Source organism: Phasianus colchicus, chromosome 4, assembly GCF_987193195.1.
Source record: "Phasianus colchicus chromosome 4, bPhaCol1.hap1.1, whole genome shotgun sequence".
Classification (NCBI taxonomy): Eukaryota; Metazoa; Chordata; class Aves; order Galliformes; family Phasianidae; genus Phasianus; species Phasianus colchicus.
In genome coordinates, this window is record NC_143439.1 from 3,726,317 (window position 1) to 3,747,932 (window position 21,616).

Consider the following 21,616-nt stretch of genomic DNA (forward strand, 5'->3'; position numbering starts at 1 on the left):
GCTGCGACATGGGGCACACGAGGCTCCTGGTCTGTTAGGTGCAGCAGCTGCAAAATGGCTTCCTGCTGCCTGCCTGGAGATGGGTAAAGTCACTAGAGAGAGAAGATGAGCTAAGCAGTTCAGAAAGCCAAACAAATCCTGGGCTGCATCCAAAGAAGCGTGGCCAGCAGGGCCGGGGAGGTGATCCTGCCCCTCTGTCCTGTGCTGGTGAGGCCTCACCTGGAGCACTGCGTCCAGATGTGGAGTCCTCAGTGCAGAACAAACACGGACCTTTGCAGACCTCTCCTATGAGGACAGGCTGAGAGAGCTGAGACTGCTCAGCTTGGAGAAGGCTTTGGGAGACCTGAGAGAGGCCTTTCAGAACCTAAAGGGGGGCTATAAGAAGGAAGGGGACAGACTCTTTAGCAGGGCTGTTGCGCAGAGAGGTGGTGGGGGAGAACACCATGTAAAAGGCCTTCTGACTTCTTTTGGAGCTACAGCTGTTGTTTGTCAGGTCTGATATTTCTCCATGCAAGGAATTGCAGCCGCTCAGCTCCTTCAGATGGGATCAATGGGGTCAGCTGGAAAAATACATAACAAGAAGGGACAGCTCGAGGAAGCACACAAGCCCTGAGCAGTGGCTGCTAGGAACAAGGTCAAATGATGCCCAAGTGGATGTGGCTGCACTCCAAAGCCTTAAATCTCAGACCCCAGCTATCACAACTGGGTAAACAACGGAGTCTTTGTACCTTTAGCAGTGTGTTATTTCACTTATAATTTAAGCATAGCGAATCTGAAGTTTCTGTAATTTACTAATCACCTCACTTCCTTTGCCCAAGTTACCTGGCAGCTATTAAAAAATTGCCTTTAAACCAGCAACAGAAATAAAGCTGCCTTCTGTCTTTCACTCTTGCTGGCACCCAGGGCTTCTTGGTGCAATGAAAAAACAATTAAAAACTGCCTATAAGTGTGACCAGCTGCACATCTGAACTTTGAAACCTTAAAACTGAAAGGAAAGCATGTTGATAGCCTAACTCTGAAGGCAGGAGGGTATCAGAGGTCACTCAGACCCAAAGGACCTGGCTGCTTTGCTGAGCAGCTGACTCCTATGTGACTACTGCAAAGCAGAAGTGCAGACAGCATTGCAACTGCTCTCTGCTAGAATGCACTAGAAATCATATTGCTTCCTACACTTTTACATGGCACGCTCTTACCAATATCATAAACTGCATACTAGTGACTAAGACTTGCTTCTAGAAATGCAGCTGTATAAAAGCAAGTATATTCTCTATTGGAACTGCTGAGTATGATCTTTTTGTTTCTGATATCTTAATGCAAATCTACATAAGCAAATATCTTCTCTGCTTTGCTCTTACAGGTGCAGTAGGCAGATGCAAACAGCTAAAACAACTGCAGAAATAAGGATTTCACTTTAACTTTAGAGCCCTTGTATTTATTTTTGAGATCAGGTCTCTGTATTTTTCCATTCCAAGGTCGCGAGCGAGGCTTGACCTCGTGGTATCTGAAATCAAAAGATGGGACTTTGCTGTGTCAGCTCTTAGAAGGACTGGGTGGACAACCACAGCCTCCGTTAACACGCAGCTTCTTTCTGTGTGCTGTGGGCTACCAGCAATGTGCTCTGTTGTAAGGGTGCTGCAGTTTGTTGCCCTTCTTTGAGCCCCAAATGCAGCCCCTCTCTTGATCCAGCAGCACAGTGCTCTCAGGCACAGGCAATCAACTGCAGGCCAGGCACAAGAGCTGCTCCTTCAGCTTGATACATCTGTGCTCTTTGTCCATCTCTGTCTGCCTGGGGATTGTAAAGTGCACTGTAAAATTCTCAACAACTGTAATGCCTCTTTCCCAAAGGGATGATGAGGTGAGGGACTGGCTGCTCAGCCTGGCTCTCGGCATGCCTTCCATCAGGCTGCAGGGCAGAGTCCTGGGCTGATTCATTTGATAAATGGCTGTTGTGGTTTAACCCAGCAGGTGGCTCAGCACCATACAGTCCTTTACTCCCTCCTTCCCAGTGGGATGGGAAAGAGAATTAATAAAAAAAAAAAAACAGATCTCCTGAGTTGACATAAAACTATTTACTGTGATAGGGAAGAAAGAAAAGGATACTAGTTATGGCTATAGAAATGTACATGTGATTGTATATAGCAAGTGATGCACTGCCAATTCTTGCTGCCTGCTGACTGATCCCCAGCCAGACCCTGTGCAACAGAAGGAAGAGAGAACTCCCCCCCATTTCCAGAGCTTGCCTTTTGTATGATGTCATATGGTATAGAATATGTCTTTGCCAATTTGACTCAGCTGTCCTGATTCTGTCCCCTGCCAGCTCCTTGCCTCCCCCTCCCCTTGGTAGGACAGTAGAAGAAATTGAGAAAGCTAAACATCCTTGGCTCCATACAGCACTGCACTGCAACAACTGGAAGCATAGGTGTGTTATCAGCATTGTTTTTTTCTCCTAAAAGCACCATCCCAGGCACTATGAAGAAAAAAGCTCTGCCCAAGTTGAAACTAAGACATCTTCTATGAGCCTGCCTGCAGTGATGTGCAGCGCAGCATTGCCTCCCAAACCTCCAGCTAAATCTATGCTTTCCTCACCCAGCCTCTGTGTGATTTCTGCACGTTTTGTAAAGCAGCTGACAGCACTGATAAGCACGATTTACAGGCAGCTGCCTCAGCCCCTTCAGAAAACCAAAGAGGGGTTGCAGTGTGCTCAATCTACACAGCAAACTCCCCCAGCTGGCAGGACACATCCCTGCTTCCTCAGTATGTGAAAAATGCATTCTGTGCTGCAGTGATGTCATGAGCCCAAGCTGGGTTGCTGATGGCTTCCAGCTGCACTGCTGAGTGTGGGGAGGCACTGTGAGGTGAGCACACACAACAGGGAGCTTCCAAACCTGCCTTGTTCCTGATGCCTCCTGACCAAAAGCCCTGATTAGTCAGGAAAGCATGAGCCATCTCTACAGCTGCTTGCTGCTTGTTTTTCTAAGCCCTCCCATGATCTCTCCGTTGGTTCCATGCAGGTAGAGAGGTAGGGGCCATATGTAGAAGGAACTCCTGTTTCAATAAGAGGAGATGCTCTTGCGAGATGTTTAATTACTGAAGATGAAATGGTACGAATGGTAAAAGTTTATATCGTTTGTGTTAGCAACAAGATGTCGTTCTGCACAAGCACACACTGATCAAGTTATTCTCTCACTGACCAGAAGCCTTTCTTTGCTAGCTCTGCCCTCTCCATGGCATTTTCTCCCGCTGCTCATCCCGGCATAACTAAAATTGCATAGCTGAGCAGCTCTCTCAGGCACCTGCCCATGCGTATACAGTTTCGAGGGTACTGTTTGACAGCCACAAATAGATTACTTAGTTCTTTCCCTTACTGTAATGTCTCAAAAGGGAAACTGCTGAGACAAGATCTTTCGGGAATGAAGTGGCTGCCTATACTACAAATGAGGAAACAAAGATGAGCGTCACCCACGTCTAACTCCTGGGGAATGACTCATTTCTAGCTGGATTGTTTTGGGTCAGAACTTCTAAGCCAACAGTTTTCAGTGTGGAGTTAGAAAAATCAGGAATTTTTTTGATGAACGATGTGAGATGTGCTCCTTGCAAGCACTCTTGAGCTGAACATAGCATTCATGTTTGCACACACAGCTTCTCAAGAGTTCTGGCTTTTCCTTTGTGATGAATGTTCCTTGCTAATCCTTTTCACTGAAGACACAATAATTCCTAATCTTTGTGGTTATCCTCCTTTTGAGGTAGGCTGTGTGCAAACTGTGGCGGCACATCCAGGCTACAGTTTCAGAAACGCTGCTTAAATTTAGTGTTGATGAAAATCTGGTGTTCCAACTTTGAGTCAATGCTTCGTGTGTCAGCCCTTCAGCAGCACTGACTTGCCAATACCTATAATAAAATCCTTATCCATCTGTCTATCCTTAACCATAAAACCAGCAAAAAATCTCAACTAACCAGCCCCAAACCTGTTTTCTTACTGAACCAATCTGGCTGTGTCATAAGCCATTTAAAAGCTCATACTGGTAGTAGTTATCATCACTGCTTTTGTTCACATATTTCGCCATTTGGAGCAAAATCTCTCCCTCTAAACTTGCCTTGAGTAGAAGGGTATTTGTTACAACTTTTTGTGTGTGTTGCATGGTTTAATCTTTGATTGATGCTGAAGATAAATGCATGCATATAAACCTGTAACGGGGTGAGAAATTCATATCTGCATACTATTTATTCTGTGATTTCTGGGTTGTCAACTCTTGGTTGATTATTTGCCTTCCTACCACAGCTGGGCTAAGAGATGAGACAAATACAATCCTCTTTTAATGCTGCTGCAGTAGAGATTTTTTATGACGTTGGAAAAAGCAAAATAGCAATAAGGTTGCAGAAGGTGACATTATAGTTATAGTTGGGAATTGAGGGGAATAAGAAAACTTGCTTTTTCCCCATTGGGTTTTAAAGCTGTTTGCTAGCAGTGCTAAGTTGAGGCTCAAGAACTGTCTGTTGATTGTCAGGTTCTGAAGCAAAATGTGTTTGGGAAAGGACTGATTAAAGGAAGACTTTTTCAGTTTCCATCTCTACCTCTCTACTTTCAGCCTTATTTCCTCCTGGCTTACAGCCTTTTCCCCCATACTCTGCTCCTGCTTTTGTTTCGAGGCCCTCCTATTCTCATCTCTTCCCACCTTCACTGCCACCTTCTCTTGATTCTCATTGTTTCCATACCTTCTCACTGTGAGGCCTGGTCTGCCCTTCAGCTGTTCAAAGAACGTGGAGCATATGCAATGTCAGGGAATATTCGCTGCATTCATATGATGAATTTTCCCAGATTTCTCCTGAGGATAACGTCCTGCTTGCCTCGAGCTGTAGGACTTGTTCAGGTAGAAACTGATGAAGTACAACTGCATCATAATGGCAAGCTTGAGAAATTTCAAATCTTTTGTCCAGAGTTGCAAGTTGTGATGTCTAACAAAACCCTTTCACTGATTTTCTTTTTTGGAAGGGGAAAGCAATCTAATTCACTGTTTCCCAATTCTAAGATAAAAACAATCAGTTATCATTGAATCTTTTAGAAATAGAGGCTGCCCACCCACCAGCAGCCATTTTATAGAAGTGGTGAAGTTGGAAAAGATTTAAATCACCAACAAGTAGTTCCTTTATAAGGAGCCATGGTAACAGGTGCAGCAGCCTCTAATACTTGCCATGCAAACACCTGGGCTGCTTTTCAAATATCACTCAGGATAAAGAGAGAAAAAGGGAAGAATAAATATCATAATCCATACTGTTTTCCTCCTCACCTACCTGGACTGGTGAGTACACATCTTTTTGCTCAAATGACATCTTAAAAAGACTAAAATGTAGTCAATGCAATCAGCTCTGCTCTCTTCCTTCATTTACTAACTGCCTAAGAGGTAAATGGGCAAGGAGCTCTTCAGTAAGAGGTTTCCAATTACATAATGCCATGAATTTACCCCCAGGTTAAAAGTGAATTTTCTTGTAGCATAAACATCGCCTTCCATAGGTGCTGGAAGCTTTGCAAGGGCAAAGCTGATAGGAAAACAGGGCAACCTGATAGGAAATAGTGCTTTGGAGCTGTGGATGAGAATGTCCATCTATGGAAACATCTTTATACTCACTGGAAACAGAGTGCTGTGCTGTGGGCATTTGGAAAGGGCATTTGGAAGGGGAGCCTTCCTGAAACTAAAGAAATGTTAGTTTGTGTTAGATACCTAAAAGTTTAGTGCTGAGTCTCCTTGTCCTAAATAAATGCTGTGGAATATTATGTGCAATTATGCTAAAACCAATGAAATATTTTCAGCATAGTTATTGGGGTTTTTTCTCCAAGTTTTTTTTTTTTTTTTTAAATGCTTTTTCTTTCCTGAGGAGACTCTTAACAATGCATTTCTCATATGTAATCCACTCTGTGGAGCTATACGTCTTATTTTTCACGTGCCTCTTTTAAAATATTCAGTAGTACGTATTTTTAATTTATGACTGAATATTTCAGCATCTGAGGAGGTAGGTAAATACTGCTGGTCTCATATTTTGTAGCTGAGGCAGTTAGGGAATAGGCAAGTCGATGCTTTGCGATATGATGTATTGGCATTTTGCTGTGACTAGCAGCCTCCTCAGCACTGAAAGCATGACCTTTTGTGAAACGGTGTTCTTTTACTGAGCCAATGTGTTTTTAATGCATTCTGTTATAGCGGCTCGCTGTTGTGATTATATGAAATTGAACTGCCTTTTGCAAGAGTGAAGACTGCAGTGGGAACAAACGGGCTGAGCTGGTTGTCATTCTTTATCCTCTTCTGCAAATCTGCAAGAAGATTTGTTGTATCCCTCGTAAGTCATCAGCTGCAGATATTAGATCTCAGCTCCTGCTGTTTTGGATAGCCTGAAGTTGGGAGTTACTGAGAAAAGGGAGAAAACAGAGCTGCAATATTTTCTTCATATCTCTTTGAAAGAAGTAAAAAATGTTCAGTCGGGCCAACAGAATCCTTACCGTTTGCTTGGAGCTTTAACTCATGCTATTAACCAGCAGTGGCAGAGAACAGGTTATGTGAGTCCTTTGTGAAACCCCTTTGTGCAAGAGGCAACATCCTATTTCCTTCTGCTGAAGGCTAAGAAATCTGCAGGTCACATTTCTGCTTATAGCAAAGCCTCACTTCCCTGTAGCCCTGCAGCAAGCACAACGTCAGCAGTTGTAATTCCTGACTTTCTGAATTGGAGGCAGGGAGTGAGAAGGGGAGGCAGGGAGTGAGAAGAGGAGAGAAAACCCCGTTGCCGTAGAGGAATGTGGAAGATACGTTCCTTAATGAGAACATATTGGCAGAAGGCACAGATGAGATTTTTTTTTTTTTTTTTTTTTTGCTTGTCGTTTAAAGCAAAAATCTATGTCTTGTACATAAAGAAATTGCCCAAAATATGTTTTTTGTGCAGCTGGCAATATGAGGTAGGAAAACTAACTACGCCTTTGGGAGCAATACAGCAAGGTATGACAGGAGCTGGAACTGTTGCCTTCCTCTCTGAACACAGCCGCATTGTGAACCATTTTGCTGCTGCTCACTCTGAGAGATGTAACTAAATTAAAGGCAAGACTCAAAGGATAGCACCCAAGCCTTACTGCTAGAGGTGGGTGCATCCATGGAGATTAAAGCCACTCAGAAAGTAAATGGCCTATTCATTATAAAGAACTGTGAGATGGTAATTATTGGGATATTAATTATTCCTTTCTGTCTAAAAGGACACGAGCAAGAAAAATGCATTAACACTGGAAGGAGAAAGGCTGAAAAGGCTGACACCAGTAACTTCTGGAATGAAAAGATGAAACAGACGATTCCATTAATGCAGACAGTGGGATATAGAAGAGTGGGTGAGCCCAGTAATCCTTGTGGCATTTGTGACTTGGGTCAGGGCTTGGGGTGGTTCCTGGACCTGATTCTGAGAGAGCATCTGGAGGTGCAGAGTGTGCCTGGCTTTGGCAGATCCTTCCCCTTGCTTTTCCAGCATAACCCCAGCCCTTTTGGGCAGTGTCTCCAAGGTGCAAGTGACCTCTGCACAGGAAGGCAGCTGCCAGCATTTCCTACAGCACTCGTGTGATGGCTGGGTGCAGTTTGGGAGCAGCTTTGTGTGTCTGACTCATGGTACATCTGGGCCTGAGGCTTTGGGTGGTGGTGCTGTTGCTTTGTTTTGCAGCCTTTTTGTGTTTGCATCTAAATTAAATGCGAACGAGTGATGAGGAAGAGGGATGGTCTTGTGGCTCATGTATTCACATGGCACTCTGGAGCTGGGAACTGTTTCTGGCTCTCTTGGTATCCAAACATGTAGTTTAACCTGCCACATGCCCAGGGACAGCAGAGCAGAGGCTAAGTCAGTCATCAGCTATCTAATTGCTATCTATCTAATTGCTATCTATCTAATTGCTCCAATGGGCTTCATGGCACAACTCTGTTAATAATGGAGGAACAGGACATTTATTCATTCTGTTTTTGCTTGCTCTAATGGAAGCAATTCCCCTGAAGTCAACGGGATTGCAGTAAGAGCTGCAGTATCACTTCCTGTGCCCCCAGGCTGATGAGAAAAGTAATCTATGGCCATACTGCAGCAAGCACATTTTAGATATAGAAAAGACCTGAAGGTAGGGAAGTACGCTGTAAGTGGTATAAAGGCAAGAGATTTAGGACATGAGCATTCAAGGCGTGGGTCTGGGGGAGGCTGGCTGTTTGGCCAGTGCATGACAGCCACAGCCCAGCCAGTTTGCTTCTTCTGATCCATTTCCATCGCCAGTGGGGTGATGGAATCAGCAAATACCACTCTGTCATTTATAAATAGGTACCATTGCAGCCCAGCAGCTCCAGTTGATGTGAGCAATGGGTAGGGAACCAAAAAAGACCAGGGTTTGTGGGAGCTGAAAAACTGCTTGGCTTCCATCATGGGTAGCAGGCCCAGCAAGGAGAGAGGGGTAAAGAGAAGGAAGGGTTCACACCTCCCTCTCTTTGCTGCTGATCAGTCTTTTTTTCCCCTATAATAGAGGGTTTGGGTACGTTCCACAAACAGCTCACACCTGATTAGTTAAAGGGGATTATACTAATGCAACTCAGAGTGTTGGCAGTCTTAAATCAGCTTTAACTTTACAGGAACATATTAACTGCAGTGATTTATTTTATTTTATTTTGTTTTTTTGCTATCTACAAGTGTGTCCTCAGAGAAGACTGCAGCAGTTCTACTATACTAACTGAAAGCTTTGTAATCTGTATGAGGGGAAACCCCGTGTGTGTGCCAATTGCACACCTTGATCAGAAAAAAGAAATTCTTTTTTGCGTCTTAATTCAAGCTCAGAGTGACTCACTGAGCAAGTGGCAAATATTTTTTGAGGGGCACCCGCAGGAGGAAGGAACAATTTGCTCCAGATATTGAGGGTGGCAGTTCCTCTTTGTAAAGGTATTGGGAAAGGTAGCAGCACTGGGCTGGAAATGGGGGAATTATTCTGATGTGCAGAGGGAAGAAGGGGAGCAGTGCTGGGGCAGCAGTTGGGCTGGGGATGCTGGTGGATACCTCAGCAGCTACATCACCAGGCCAAAATGTCTGGGTTACTAAAAGCTGCCTACAATTTAGTTATTTGCTTTTTCCAACAAGGAAAATATTATGTCTTGTGGGAAGTCATGAGGATGACTTACCCAAGAACACTGCATAGTTGATCACTAATAATATAAAGTAAGCATCTTTCAAATATTTCCAGCAACATCTGTCCTAGCTTAACTACTGGTTTATGTTGCATTCCTTTATGGAATAATACTCATCTCAGAAAGCAGAGCGTGTGTCACTGCCATCCATTACAAGAATTAAACTTGTGGGATTTTCCTTTTCTGTTAAAGCTGAATTGCCTTCAACCTTTAAAAAATGCTTCCTTCTAATTTTCCAACATTGCATGACCCTGATTCTCCAAAAGTTGGAGTGCTTGCCTATCTAATACTTGGTTTGGATAAAAAGGGAGCAGGGTGAGATACTGATTTTACTCATACTGATGGGAAAATCCAGAAAAATATTCTGCAACTGTTTAGTAGGAATACAAATTTACTTTTCAGAAAAACAAAAAACCAACAAAAAAGCAACTTTGAGCATATGTAAGAGATTAATTAGCCTTGTTCTGCAGAGGGTGAAAGTCAGTATTACACAAAAGTAAAAATAGCAAAGAAGAATGTGAACAGAACTCCTCCTCTAGCTGTGGATGCTGAGGCCACCTGGATGAAGCACGTTTCTCAAGAGCTAAAGTATATTGTGTGCATTAACATAGAAACAAATGTACCAAGTGGGTATTTGTGTTAGCATTTGGGAAGAAAACATTTCATTTTTACTGACAAGCACTGCTTTTTTTTTTTTTTTTTTTTTTTTTTTTGGCAGAAAGAGGAAAAAAAAAAAAAAACACCTTAGGGATTATATAAACTAAAATTTACTATTTTTGCCTAAACCCTAACGTATTTGTTTTACAGTAGAACTTTACAGTACATCCCAGTTGAAACAATTCTAAGTCTGGTAAACTGTAAAAAGAGGGTAACTGAAATGGTGCAGGAGAAAATTCGAATGGGAGAGAGAAAAGCCCAAATTGTGCAATGTGGCAGATGTTCTGACACAAGATGGAGCCAATCTGTTTCTCTGAGATGGCACCAGCTGAATCAGTCCCATGGCAGCAGTTCTATTCATTCATGCAGTTTTCACACACACATACACACACAAAAAAAGAAGGACAAGCAAATCCTCCTGCTGTAAATCTATGGGTTGGGAAAGGGTTGTTTGGCATTTTGGAGCATCAGTGAGCATTCCAGCTTGGTCACTCAACAAAGGAGTGCCCATCTGTATGAGGCAAGGCCTCCCCATGGGGATGCTTGTCCCTGGATGAGCCCAGTTTGCATGCTTGATCTTCTGCATTGATTGTCTGTGCTAACAGCATAAGTTCCCAAACTTCCAGTTGGCACCGAGCTGCCAATATTGTAACCTCTCTGCCCTGTAAAGGCTGCCTTTGGCTACAGAAGTGAGACAAGGGCAGCGAGGAGTGGGATTGAAACAGCACATACAGCTAGGCTTGTTCTTTTTTTCCTCTCTCTCTCTCTCTTTTTTTTTTTTTTGGTAGATTTGATGCAGACTCTGCAAGTCAGAGATAGCAAGATTGACCTCAAGATACAGAGTTAGTTTCCATAGCAATGAGATCTATGAGTTTTCAAAATATTCAAGCTTCTATTAGGCTAGATAAAAATAATTTCCTTACATAAGGGTGTGCCAGATCTCATCCAGCAAAGCATTTGTTTTTAAGCACGTGAATATCAAGATATTGAAGCTCCATCTGTACCTGGCTATTTTTCTTGCCTGGGGAAGGAATGCTTTTGGGCCAAGTGCCTTTTTGTCCCCAGCTAGCTCTTTCTCAACCCTGCCCAGGATATCTGCTTCCTGCTGTTGAGCCATCTTTAATGCAGACTTTGGATTTTCCATGGGGCAGATCAGTTCCTCTCCATCCTTCCTCCAGTATTCTCCTCAGCTCAAACAGGAGGCATTACAGAGAGAGTGGTGAGGTACAGGAACAGGCTGCCCAGATAGGCTGTGGATGCCCCATCCCTGGAGGTGTTCAAGGCCAGGTTGGATGGGGCCCTGGGCAGCCTGGTCTAGCATTAGGTGGGATGGTTGGTGGCCCTGCATGTGGCAGGGGGGTTGGAGATTCATGATCCTTCAGGTCCCTTCCAGCCCTGGCCATTCTGTGAAATTCTGTGAAATCTGAGACCTGTCACCACATGCTCAGGTACGCTTGCAAAGAGGAAGGAGCTCCTTCTGAAAACACATCTGCTGAATAGAACTGTACTCACAGGAGATTTCGGTCCTTCTTCTTTTGTCTCTTTGGAGAGGACCAGGTGGGCTTTTACAGACATTTCTGATCATGCACTGCGTTTCCTGACCTGAGGTTCTACAGAGTTGTAGTGAGGACAGTGCAAGGGGATGGGAAGTCTGCAGCCCCACACCACACAGAGAACACCACTGTGGCACCATGAAGGAGGTACGCCTGGCAAATCTGTGCATAACATCAAGAAATGCCACAGTCCCCTTAGTTAACCTAATGGAAGTGGGACGGAGCTCATGCAGAACAACACTATGAGGGCAGCTCTGCACAGAAGAAATACATCTTCCAACTTTCTTTTGCAGTTATTCTTCCATAAAAAGGCACTGGTGAGCATGCCTGAGTCAAGCCTTTTTCTAAGCAATGGTACTAAATCATGCAACAACTCCTGAAACTGATCTCTGAGAACACCCTGTTCCATTAGAAAAATCTGAAATATGTTCCTTGTACTCATGAACTTGCCAGTTATTTAGCTTAAAAATGTTTTTCACATATTAGTACTGATTATAAGATTGAAGAGAATTGGGGCTGAAAGGTATGGGAAGGGCAGGAAAAAGGCTCTGTTGAAAGTTATTCCCCTGTATATTACAGAGAGTATTAAAAATAATAATAATAGTGTTAATGAGAATCCCAGCACACCAGGAAAAGCTAATTGAATTTTCCATAAGAGCCCCCCCTTTGTGATATGTTCCATTAGCTAATTGAATGCATTTAATTTATTTGGTTCCAACTTGGGTGTCTTTGTTTACTTGTTCACCTTCCTGTGATGAAAAGCAAATAAAGCATTCCCCAACAGCAAACTGCTGCTTCTTTGATCAACAATCAATTTAAACCAGGATTGCTTTCAAAGTGCTTAATAAGACACATGCTTTATGAGTGCTTTACAGCACCGGCGAAGCTGCAGTGCTGTCTGACTGCTGCTGGCAGTTGCCCAGCGATGATATCCAAGATTTTGTGGTAGTCTTTTTGATGCTGCAGCTTGTCACCAGCCTACGAGAGTCTCAACAACACGCTGCTGTAATAACCAAAATAAGCAGCCAGTTCCTAAAGGTTTCGTAATCCTGGTGCAATGGGAAGCATAGCCATGCTGTAGCATAGGGAGTGATGATAGCTATCGAAGACCAGCTGGCTCATCTGTTCCCAGTAGTGCTGCTGACACCAGAGGTACTGAGATCAGCTCAGAGGAGCTGCCCCAGCACCTGAGGCCAGCAGAGCCCATTACTTTGCTGAGCAGGGGCAGGACAGACTTTGGTAGCCCTGGGAGCAGGTGGCATGTGTGGCAACCCACTGTGGGAAGACGTACTTCAGTCATCCCCCACTGATTCCCAGGCTAGCTATAGGGAATTTAAGCATTTCCTGTTTTCCACTGAAGTTCATTGCCTTGTACTCATTAATACTCTATTTTCCAGTGGGAAATTCCAGGGGGAAAGAGAGGAGGTGAAGCAAAACCCCTTGAGCTCTCCTTCTCCATATGCCCCCAGTCCTTCTCACCTCTTCATCTTTAACCTAGGACTCCATTATGAACGCCTCAGTAGTCAAAGCTCTTGGCTGTGGTGAACCTCTTGAAGTCTTATGTATTGCTAGCACAATGCAATCTCTTTTCACCTACATGGTTTTGCTAGAATAACTCTGCCAGTCCCATAAAGGCTTTTTCTACAGTCACTTTACAGTTTCTGTAACAAATTCTCAGCTGAAGATGATTGTTGCTAATCATCACTTTATAAACCTGTGATTTCTTTCAAGATGTATTAATGAAAGTAACTGGAGAAATTTCATCAGAAACTAAATGGGCTTCTGTGAAACAGGACTCTCTCTTCAAAGGGGTTTAAATATTCCCCTGAGACCTCTTCTAGCTGCTTGAAATGCATTGTACTTCAATGCTGGAATACTTTTATTGGTTTATGACAAAATATTAGCTAAACATTGCATTCTCAATGGTTTCTGAAGCACAGGGTGCCAGCAGTAAATTTATGTTAGATCTGTTAAGCTTCAAAGTCAAGTATGCCAATAACTTGCCTACTCCAGGCGTTCCTGAAGAGCATCCTTATACAGTAGCAACTAGAACATATTTTCAATAATTAATAAGTGGTTACCATGGACTTTGGTATCGGTGTGTTGCTTGATCTTCAGCAGCCTGCCAGATCTGTCCTCTCTGTAAAAGAGAAACAGAATCAAATTATGTACAGTGTTAACCTTAAGGTATTATTCTCTGGTAGGACCAGGTCCATTTAAGTGGAGATGTGACAAAGGAACCAGAGATAGTGGAAAATAACAATCATCTCTTGCTTTCATATTGTGCATAGACTGCAGAGATGGTGAGCTTGGCTGCAGTTTGACACCTTTAAATTTTTGGAAAGAGTTATCTAGAGAGGTAATAAAATGTCACTTAGAGAAACGTCGCCCTGCAGTTGTTTGCTGTTATTTTTTTAAGCAGAAGAACAGTGGTTGGAAAGGTGAGGGATTGTTTTAAAAGGCATCGAATGGCCATAACTCAGAAACAGAAGGGGTAATACCAAAAGTGCATGACAAACTGCCTCTGCAATCATGAGGCACAAGGCAGATAGGACAGCAGATATCACTGCTAAGTATGTCATGTTCATCAATAAGAAGTTATTTTTTAAACTTCACTTGCTGAGTGAAATAGCCACATGCATTACACTTGCCCTGGGGAGAGAAGCAGCATGGCACAGTGCATTTGCCAGCAGCATCCACCCTCTAGGCAGTCTTTATATGATCTCCTGTCAGGTTGTATGAGAGCAGGGTGGTGTTGCAGCCCAACTAAAACCATTACACAGAGACAGTTGTATAGGCACTGATGCACGGACCCCAGCACACAGCTTTATCCCATTTGCTGAGATGGACTGGAGCTTTACAGCATGTCTGTGGCTGAGAGGAGGACACGAACCCCCTTCCTACCCCAGGGGCTTCAGGCTGCAGCAGTGGGGACATTTATCACCACATCATTATGAGTAACATTTTTTTGCAGGGTGTTTTCTTCCCTGATAAGGCATGTAGAGAGATAATGGGAGCATGTGGCAGCTTTCTTTATCAGAGATGCCATGGAGATAAACCAGAGCTGTTCTGTGTGCTTCTCTGGAAGACACAAGCAGTGTGCAGACTCTTGTAAAAGGAGCAGCAGCAAATTACTGTGAAAACTTTAATCAGGTTTGATTCTTCTGTGCTGTTTGCACAGAAGGGAGGTGATTCCTGCTTTGGGGAGGTTGATTCTCCCAAGTTACCCTTGCCTAAGGCAGCTTGAAGAACAGAACTCCTCCAGGCATATCCATCCCATCTGCACCAGTTGTATGTGCGTGGTCTCCAGCACACAGCATCAAGTATCACAAACCAGCTGGATTCATATTGCTGTAGGGGGCAAGAGCACGAGTCCCCAGCACCACCTGCCCCATGGTGGTGGGTGTTTCTACATCTGGAGAGGCAGTATAGCTGTTTTAGGAAAGTGTGAGCTACGTCAAGGATCAAGGGGTGTTGGTGAACCAGAAGGCCAGAGCAATAAGCTAACCAGCTTCCGAAATTAGAAGCTATGAAGCATATTTAATCCAGCTGTTGCAGCAGTGACAACTTTACAGTGATGATGGCAAGGATCTGCTAGCTGAGTCAGCAGCCTACTTGCTCCAAATACAAGGTATTTGTTTTCAGTTCTTCTCTGCTGTGGCCATTGAGGGTTACAGAGTGGTTGATTTGCCTCCTCGGATGGATTTGGCATTTGGTCACCCTGCAAAGCTCTCTATCTCAGGAGATGGCTGATCACTGCAGAAGGACATGGGTTGCTATTTTTTGGTACAGTATTATCAAATCAGTGTTTTAAGGGGTTTTGAGTTTGTGGACGTAGCTGTCACAGCAGCAAGGACAATTCAAAAAGAATAAACTGGATGAAAAGTCAAGAAAAAAAAAAAGGCAAAACACAAACTAAGGGGATTGTTACTCTTTGGGTGTAGCCTGGGGCTGATCAGGAAACGGGTGTGGAAAATGACTGCAATTAGACGTAACAAACCAAACTCCACACCTGTTTGTGACTAGCAGATGCATCTCCCATTCAGCTACATGATATGTAGGTTTCCTTAGTACTAGTAAGGTCTTAAGCTGAGCTGTGAACGTGTACGATATGTAGCTGAGGGGGGAAGTTGCTTCACTAGAGTAATTGCTCAACAGGAGCGTGAGAACTTAGTGCAGTGAGGCTGCATGGCACAAAAGACAGCTCTCCTTGGAGGCGAAACAGCAGAGCAAAACTGTACCAAAAAACCCAACAGATATAATTGGAAAAAAAGGAAAAGCATTGTGAGAACTGTTTCAAAATGTTATTTTTTGTTTTGTTTTCAAGTAAAAACAAGTGATTTTGGTTTTCCAACAGTAGAAAAATATTTTTGGTTTTGTTTAGCCAAAATATTTCCTTCTCTGTGTTTTGAAGTTCATTGGCCACATGCAAATAATGGGTTCTTTCATGCTTTTTTGCAAAGACAAAGAGAGTATCTGTGCTGTCTGTTGATCATTTTAACTAAAGAATTCCCTTCGCATTTATTCTAGCTGATTGTTGTCTTTTTTTCTGTCAGAAATGTTACTGTATTATTTATCTTGTAAAGTTCCCTGTACTACAAAATAACATTTATGTCTTTACAAAGGCATTATTTTAAACATCGTCTAGAGAAATCACCCCCAAGAAACCAAAAGCACTTGTCTAAGAAGAGAGTGCGTTTGTTTGGTGCAATCAAGGAGGTATAAATAAGGGCTGCAAAGTGTCATCTCTATGGTGACAACATTGAGGCCATTGTTCAGCATGTAATGTGCTTTCATTTTTCAGAAATTTGGGGGTGTTAACTCCGGCAGAAGCATTGTGAGTTAAGAATTAGCACTTTGTATGACATGTTTGAAAGCCTTGCTCTGATGAGGCTGGTTGTCTTAGATGTGCTTACTTATAGGGTCTCAACAGTGCTTCTATCAAATAAAGGAAAATGAAAGCATAAGCACTGGATTTTAGCTAAAATTGGTTAAAGATTGTATGATAACTAATGAACTAAAAGCTTAATTTTTCCATTAAACTGTTCTAAAAGCTGTTTACTACAACTAAACAATGCAGGTTGATGACTTCTATTATTATTATTCTGTGTTGACAATGCTTAGATGTTTGAGAGAGCTGGAATCTATATCTGCTATTGATTTCATGTGGCAAAAATGATTCTGAACCACTTTCGTAGTATAGAAAGCCTACTTGGCATACAAAGTAGGCTATAAAATCTGTAAATTATTAAAAACAAACAAAAAATCCAGCCTGTTCTGCACTCGAAAGTTCACTCTATATTGGAGAGTTCACTTTGTTAGTAGGCTGCTGCTGCAGGAAAATCCCAGTTCTATTGCAGTACACCTAACTGCTCTGTGCCACCTGGGGAAGTAGGGGGCAAGGCTGGAGGATCTGGGATTAGCTGAGCAAAGCTCAGTGTCTGCCCCTCTGCTGTATCAGGAAGTTTTATGGAGCTTCTTCCAAAACTTGGAAACCTAAAGTCTCCTGGCTCTATTACTGGAATTTACAATGTGTGGTGGCTCATGGCATTGCCTTTGGGATATACTTACTGATGTCAGACAGCTCTTTCCTAAATAGCTGCTACTTCCTAAGACTAGACATCAAGGGATGTGGGCCTGGCAAAGAGTGGCATCAGGACCCTGAACTTTGGAAGAGCAAACTTTAAGCTGTACAGTGGGTTGTTGGCCAAGATCCTCTGGGATGCTGTCTTTAAAAACAAAGATGTTGAGGAGAGCTGGCTACTCTTCAAGGATGCCTTCCTGAGAGCACAAGAGAGTGCTCTTATTCCATTCCTCTGAATAAGAAAGCGGGCAGAGGAGGCAGGAAACCAGAATGGCTCGGTAAGGACCTGCTGGGCAAGCTGAGGGCAAAGAAAGGTGCATACAAGCTCTGGAAACAAGGGCATGTCACCTGGGAAGAATATAGGGATGCCAACTGGACTTGCAGATGTGGGATCAGGAAAACCAAGGTGCAGGCAGAACTGAACTTGGCGAGGAACGTGAAAAACAACAGGAAGACTTTCTACAGGTACATTGGCCAGAAGAGACAGGCCAAAGCGAGTGTACCTCCTTTGGTAAATGTAAAAGGAGAACTGGTTTCAATGGACGGAGAGAAGGCTGAGGTATTGAATGAGCTCATTGCTTCTGTCTTCACTGGCAACCAGGTTTCTAATATTTCTCATTTCTCTGCATCCCTAAACCTCTGGATAGGGACCGGGGCGATAAATTTCCCCCCCACTGTAAGGGCAGAGCAGGTCTGAGACCGCCGCATGAGACTGAATGTGTACAGGTCTATGGGGCCGGATGGCGTGCATCCCAGGGTTCTGAAGAAGCTGGCTGAGGTGGTTGCCGAGCCGCTCTCCATCATATTTGAGAAGTCGTGGCTGTCAGGTGAGGTCCCGGGTGACTGGAAGAAGGGTCACATCACTCCCATTTACAAGAAAGGGAGCAAGGAGGACCCTGGGAACTACAGGCCAGCAAGTCTCACCTCTGTGCCTGGGAAGATCATGGAACAGATCCTCCTGGATGACATGCTTGATCACATGAGGAATAGGCTCAGATCTCAGTGTGATCTGAGACAGCGAGCACAGCTTCACCAGGGGAAGGTCGTGCCTAACCAATCTGGTAGCCTTTTATGATGGAGTGACAGCACTGGTGGAAAAAGGGAAGGCAACTGATGTCATTTACCTGGACTTGAGCAAGGCCTTTAACATGGTCCTCCACCACATCCTTATCTCCAAATTGGAGGGATGTGGATTTGATGGGTGGACCACCCGATGGATAAGAAACTGGTTGAAAGGCCACAGACAGAGGGTGGCCATCAATGGCTCCATGTCCAGGTGGAGGCTGGTAACGAGCGGCGTCCCCCAGGGGTCTGTCTTGGGACCGGTGCTCTTTAACATCTTTATCAATGACATCAATGACGGAATCGAGTGCACCCTCAGCAAGTTTGCTGATGACACCAGGCTGAGTGGTGCAGTTGACACGGTGGGAGGAAGGGATGCCATTCAGAGGGACCTCAACAGGCTTGAAAGGTGGACCGGCTGAATCACATGAAGTTCAACACAGCAAAGTGCAGTGTTTTGCACTTGAGCCGGAGGAATCCCAGGCATTTATACGGACTGGAAGGAGCGGTCCTTGAGAGCAGCCCTGTGGAGAAGAACCTGGGGGTCCTGATGGATGAAAAACTTAAAATGAGCCAGCAGTGTGCTCTTGCAACTCAGAAAGCAAATGGTATCCTGGGCTGCAGTAAAGAAGAGGTGGCCAGCAGGGACAGGGAGGGGATTGTCCCTGTTACTCTGCCCTTGTGAGGCCTCATCTGCAGTACTGTATCCAGGTCTGGAGCCCCAGTACAAGAAAGAGAGAGAGCTGTTGGAGAGAGTCCAGGAGAGCCACAAAGATGATCAGGGGACTGGAGCACCTCCCCTATGAGGACAGGCTGAAAGAGCTGGGCTTGTTCAGCCTGGAGAAAAGAAGGCTGTGGGGTGACCTCATTGCAGCCTTTCAGTACCTAAAGGGAGCCTACAAACAGGGGGGGAATCGACTCTTTGAAAGGGTAGATAACTGCAGGACAAGGGGAAATGGTTTTAAGTTGAAGGAGGGAAGTTTTAGGTTGGATGTCAGGGGGAAGTTCTTTACAGAGAGAGTGGTGAGGTGCTGGAACGGCTGCCCGGAGAGGTTGTGGATGCCCCATCCCTGGCGGTGTTCAAGGCCAGGTTGGATGGGGCCCTGGGCAGCCTGGTCTGGTATTAAATGTGGAGGTTGTTCGCCTTGCCTGTGGCAGGGGGTTGGAGATTCGTGATCCTTGAGGTCCCTTCCAACCCTGGCCATTCTGTGATTCTGTGATACATGGCTCAGTGCAAAGGTTCTAAAGTGCCCTTTTTCGTTAAGAAGGAAGAGAATTTAGCTGCACATCAGTGAATTCTGAAAAGCAATGCCACAAAACTAGTGTTTAGGTAGAACTCGCATACACTGATACATCTAGGCTATGCATGTGTACAATGCATTTACACCCTTATATGTGTTTTCACAAGTTCTGATTCACTCCAGATTGATTTCAGCAGTAAATGTTTGTTGAGTAATGGCAGGAGATGATGGTCAACACAACGGCTATTTACAGGGCTGCACATCTCTTTGGGCTGTGCAGAGAAAGACACCTAACCCTGACCCCTCTGTCCTTGTGGGATGGGTCCTCTCTACCAGGTGTGCTCCTTGTCCAGGAAGCTTTAATTGGCTTTATGGATCACCACAAACACCAGAGGCTTGTTAGATCGCACGCTCTCAAGCAAAACCTTACAAAGATATAACTTGAGGCTTCTGCAGGCTGATAATCAAAGAGCTGTGTTCTCCCTTGCTTAGTCCATGGATGATCTCTGCCCTGGTGACGATCCAGGATGAAAATAGAAAACAGAGCTGGGCTTTGTTCTGCCTTCTGGCACTGTGGTATTTTGGGCTATGAAGTCTTCCTTACCTTGATCTGCGCTCCGCTCTGGAGATTTCTCCAGGTGAAAAAGCTGAGCTCTTTCACTCCCCACCCGATTTCTGTGGCGTACTGACATCGGCGATGCGGTGGGGATGAGAAGCAGGAGGCCGGCCGCCACAAGTAGCCAGCATCACTGCTACCTTCTATTGCTGGAGATGTTGATCCTATGTAGTGAGTGTGCTCGGGCCTCCTTGTTCTGTGATCACGTATAGCATCCGGGCCTTGTGAAGACAGAAAATAATTATTCAGATTGTTTCTGTTTCTCACCCATTTCAGAATGGTTTGCTTTCCTTTATCTTGCTTCTAGTGCAACAGCTATGTAGTTGTTCCACTTTGAAGGTCTGTGTTGTTCCTTTTGTTAGAGTGTCCCCTGGAGTGGGGGTTATAAATGTTTGGTTTTTTCACTGCAATACTCCTTTTTCCTGCCCCAAGAACATGACTGTTGAAAAAGGGCCGTGGCATGGAACAAAATTAGCCATCTGCTTCTGGTAAAACAACTTCTTTGTTATTTTCAATTGGATTTCTCTTTTACATATGCAAACATTCAGAAAATGATCACACTTTGGAAGATATGAATTTAAAATAGCTTTAGCTTACTAAATTAAGTCACGTTAGGCTTTCTAATCCAGAATTAAAGTAGCTTTAATTCATCATAATTGACTTCATTGTTAAGTTAAGGTGTCATTGAGCACAAAGTCACTTTAAATAATGAAGTGCAGTGATTTTTAAGCGATATTTTTCAGGTCATTCAGAGATGTGTATATAGTGTAGAATTAAGGAAGGGTCTGAATTTATAGAACAAAATGCTGTTCCAGCCGGGAAGGTGCAAATCCAAAAGGCAGATAGCTAATCAAACCCATACTCCATGTTCTTGACCTCCAGGTCCTTTCAGTAGTGGAAGGGAACTTACAAGCATGAGAGGGAACTACTTGTTACACCATCTGGTAGTGACAGGATGAGGGGGAATGTCTTCAAACTAAAAAGGGGAAGAATTAGGTTAGAAGTTAGGAAGAAATCTTTACTCCTAGAGTAAGGCCCTGGCACAGCTGCCCAGAGAAGTGGGTGCCCCATCCCTGTAGACATTCAGGGCCAGGCTGGATGGGACCTTGGGCAGCTTGAGATGGTGGGGGGCAGCCCTGCCCGCAGCAGGGAGATGGAACTGGGCTATGAGATCTCTTACAACCTAAGCCATTCGATGACTATGATTCTATGATTCTAAATGGGACATTTGGCTGAAAGGCATCACAGCTCCCAGGCAGACAGAGTACCTGAGTTTTCTTTGACTGAAAATTGAGAAACAGGAGAGTGGAAGCAAAGGCAAATCTGACCTCAGCATTTCATTGCCAGTAGCCTCCACAGCAAAATTTCACAGCCCATAAAATGAAGGCAATTTTGCTCTTAGCCAAGAGTGCTATGAACTTCATAAGATGCTGTTGTGAACTGTATTGACTAAATATAAACAAGTAAACCAAGTATTTAGAAAACGGCTTTTGCAACTCAGATAGCTGGAAACTTAACCTGAATGCAAGCTGTGTCTCTCAGCTGTGCAGACAGGGCACAAGAGTGTCATGCAAACTCATAAATCACCAAAATCCCTGTAGCATCAATTTACAGCCTGGGATTAGTATTGATATTTTTACTGCCCAAGCTGAAGGCTGTTATATCTTGTCAGCAGATAAAAACAGCGTCTGCCTTAATGGTTATTACAACACATTTTGATTATAGCTTCAAAA

The 21,616-nt window shown here is 44.1% G+C and overlaps 1 protein-coding gene across 1 annotated transcript in view; it reads right to left on the reverse strand.

The window, feature by feature from the left end:
• SPMIP2 (sperm microtubule inner protein 2) overlaps nucleotides 1-21,616 on the reverse strand; it is a 40,960-nt gene that overhangs the window by 12,581 nt on the left and 6,763 nt on the right. The window contains exons 2-3 of the mRNA XM_031614301.2: nucleotides 19,872-20,104; nucleotides 13,462-13,520 (exon numbers count right to left, since the gene is read on the reverse strand). Of these exons, the coding sequence (XP_031470161.2) occupies nucleotides 13,462-13,520; nucleotides 19,872-20,104 (292 nt within the window). The remainder of the gene's footprint in view (nucleotides 1-13,461; nucleotides 13,521-19,871; nucleotides 20,105-21,616) is intronic.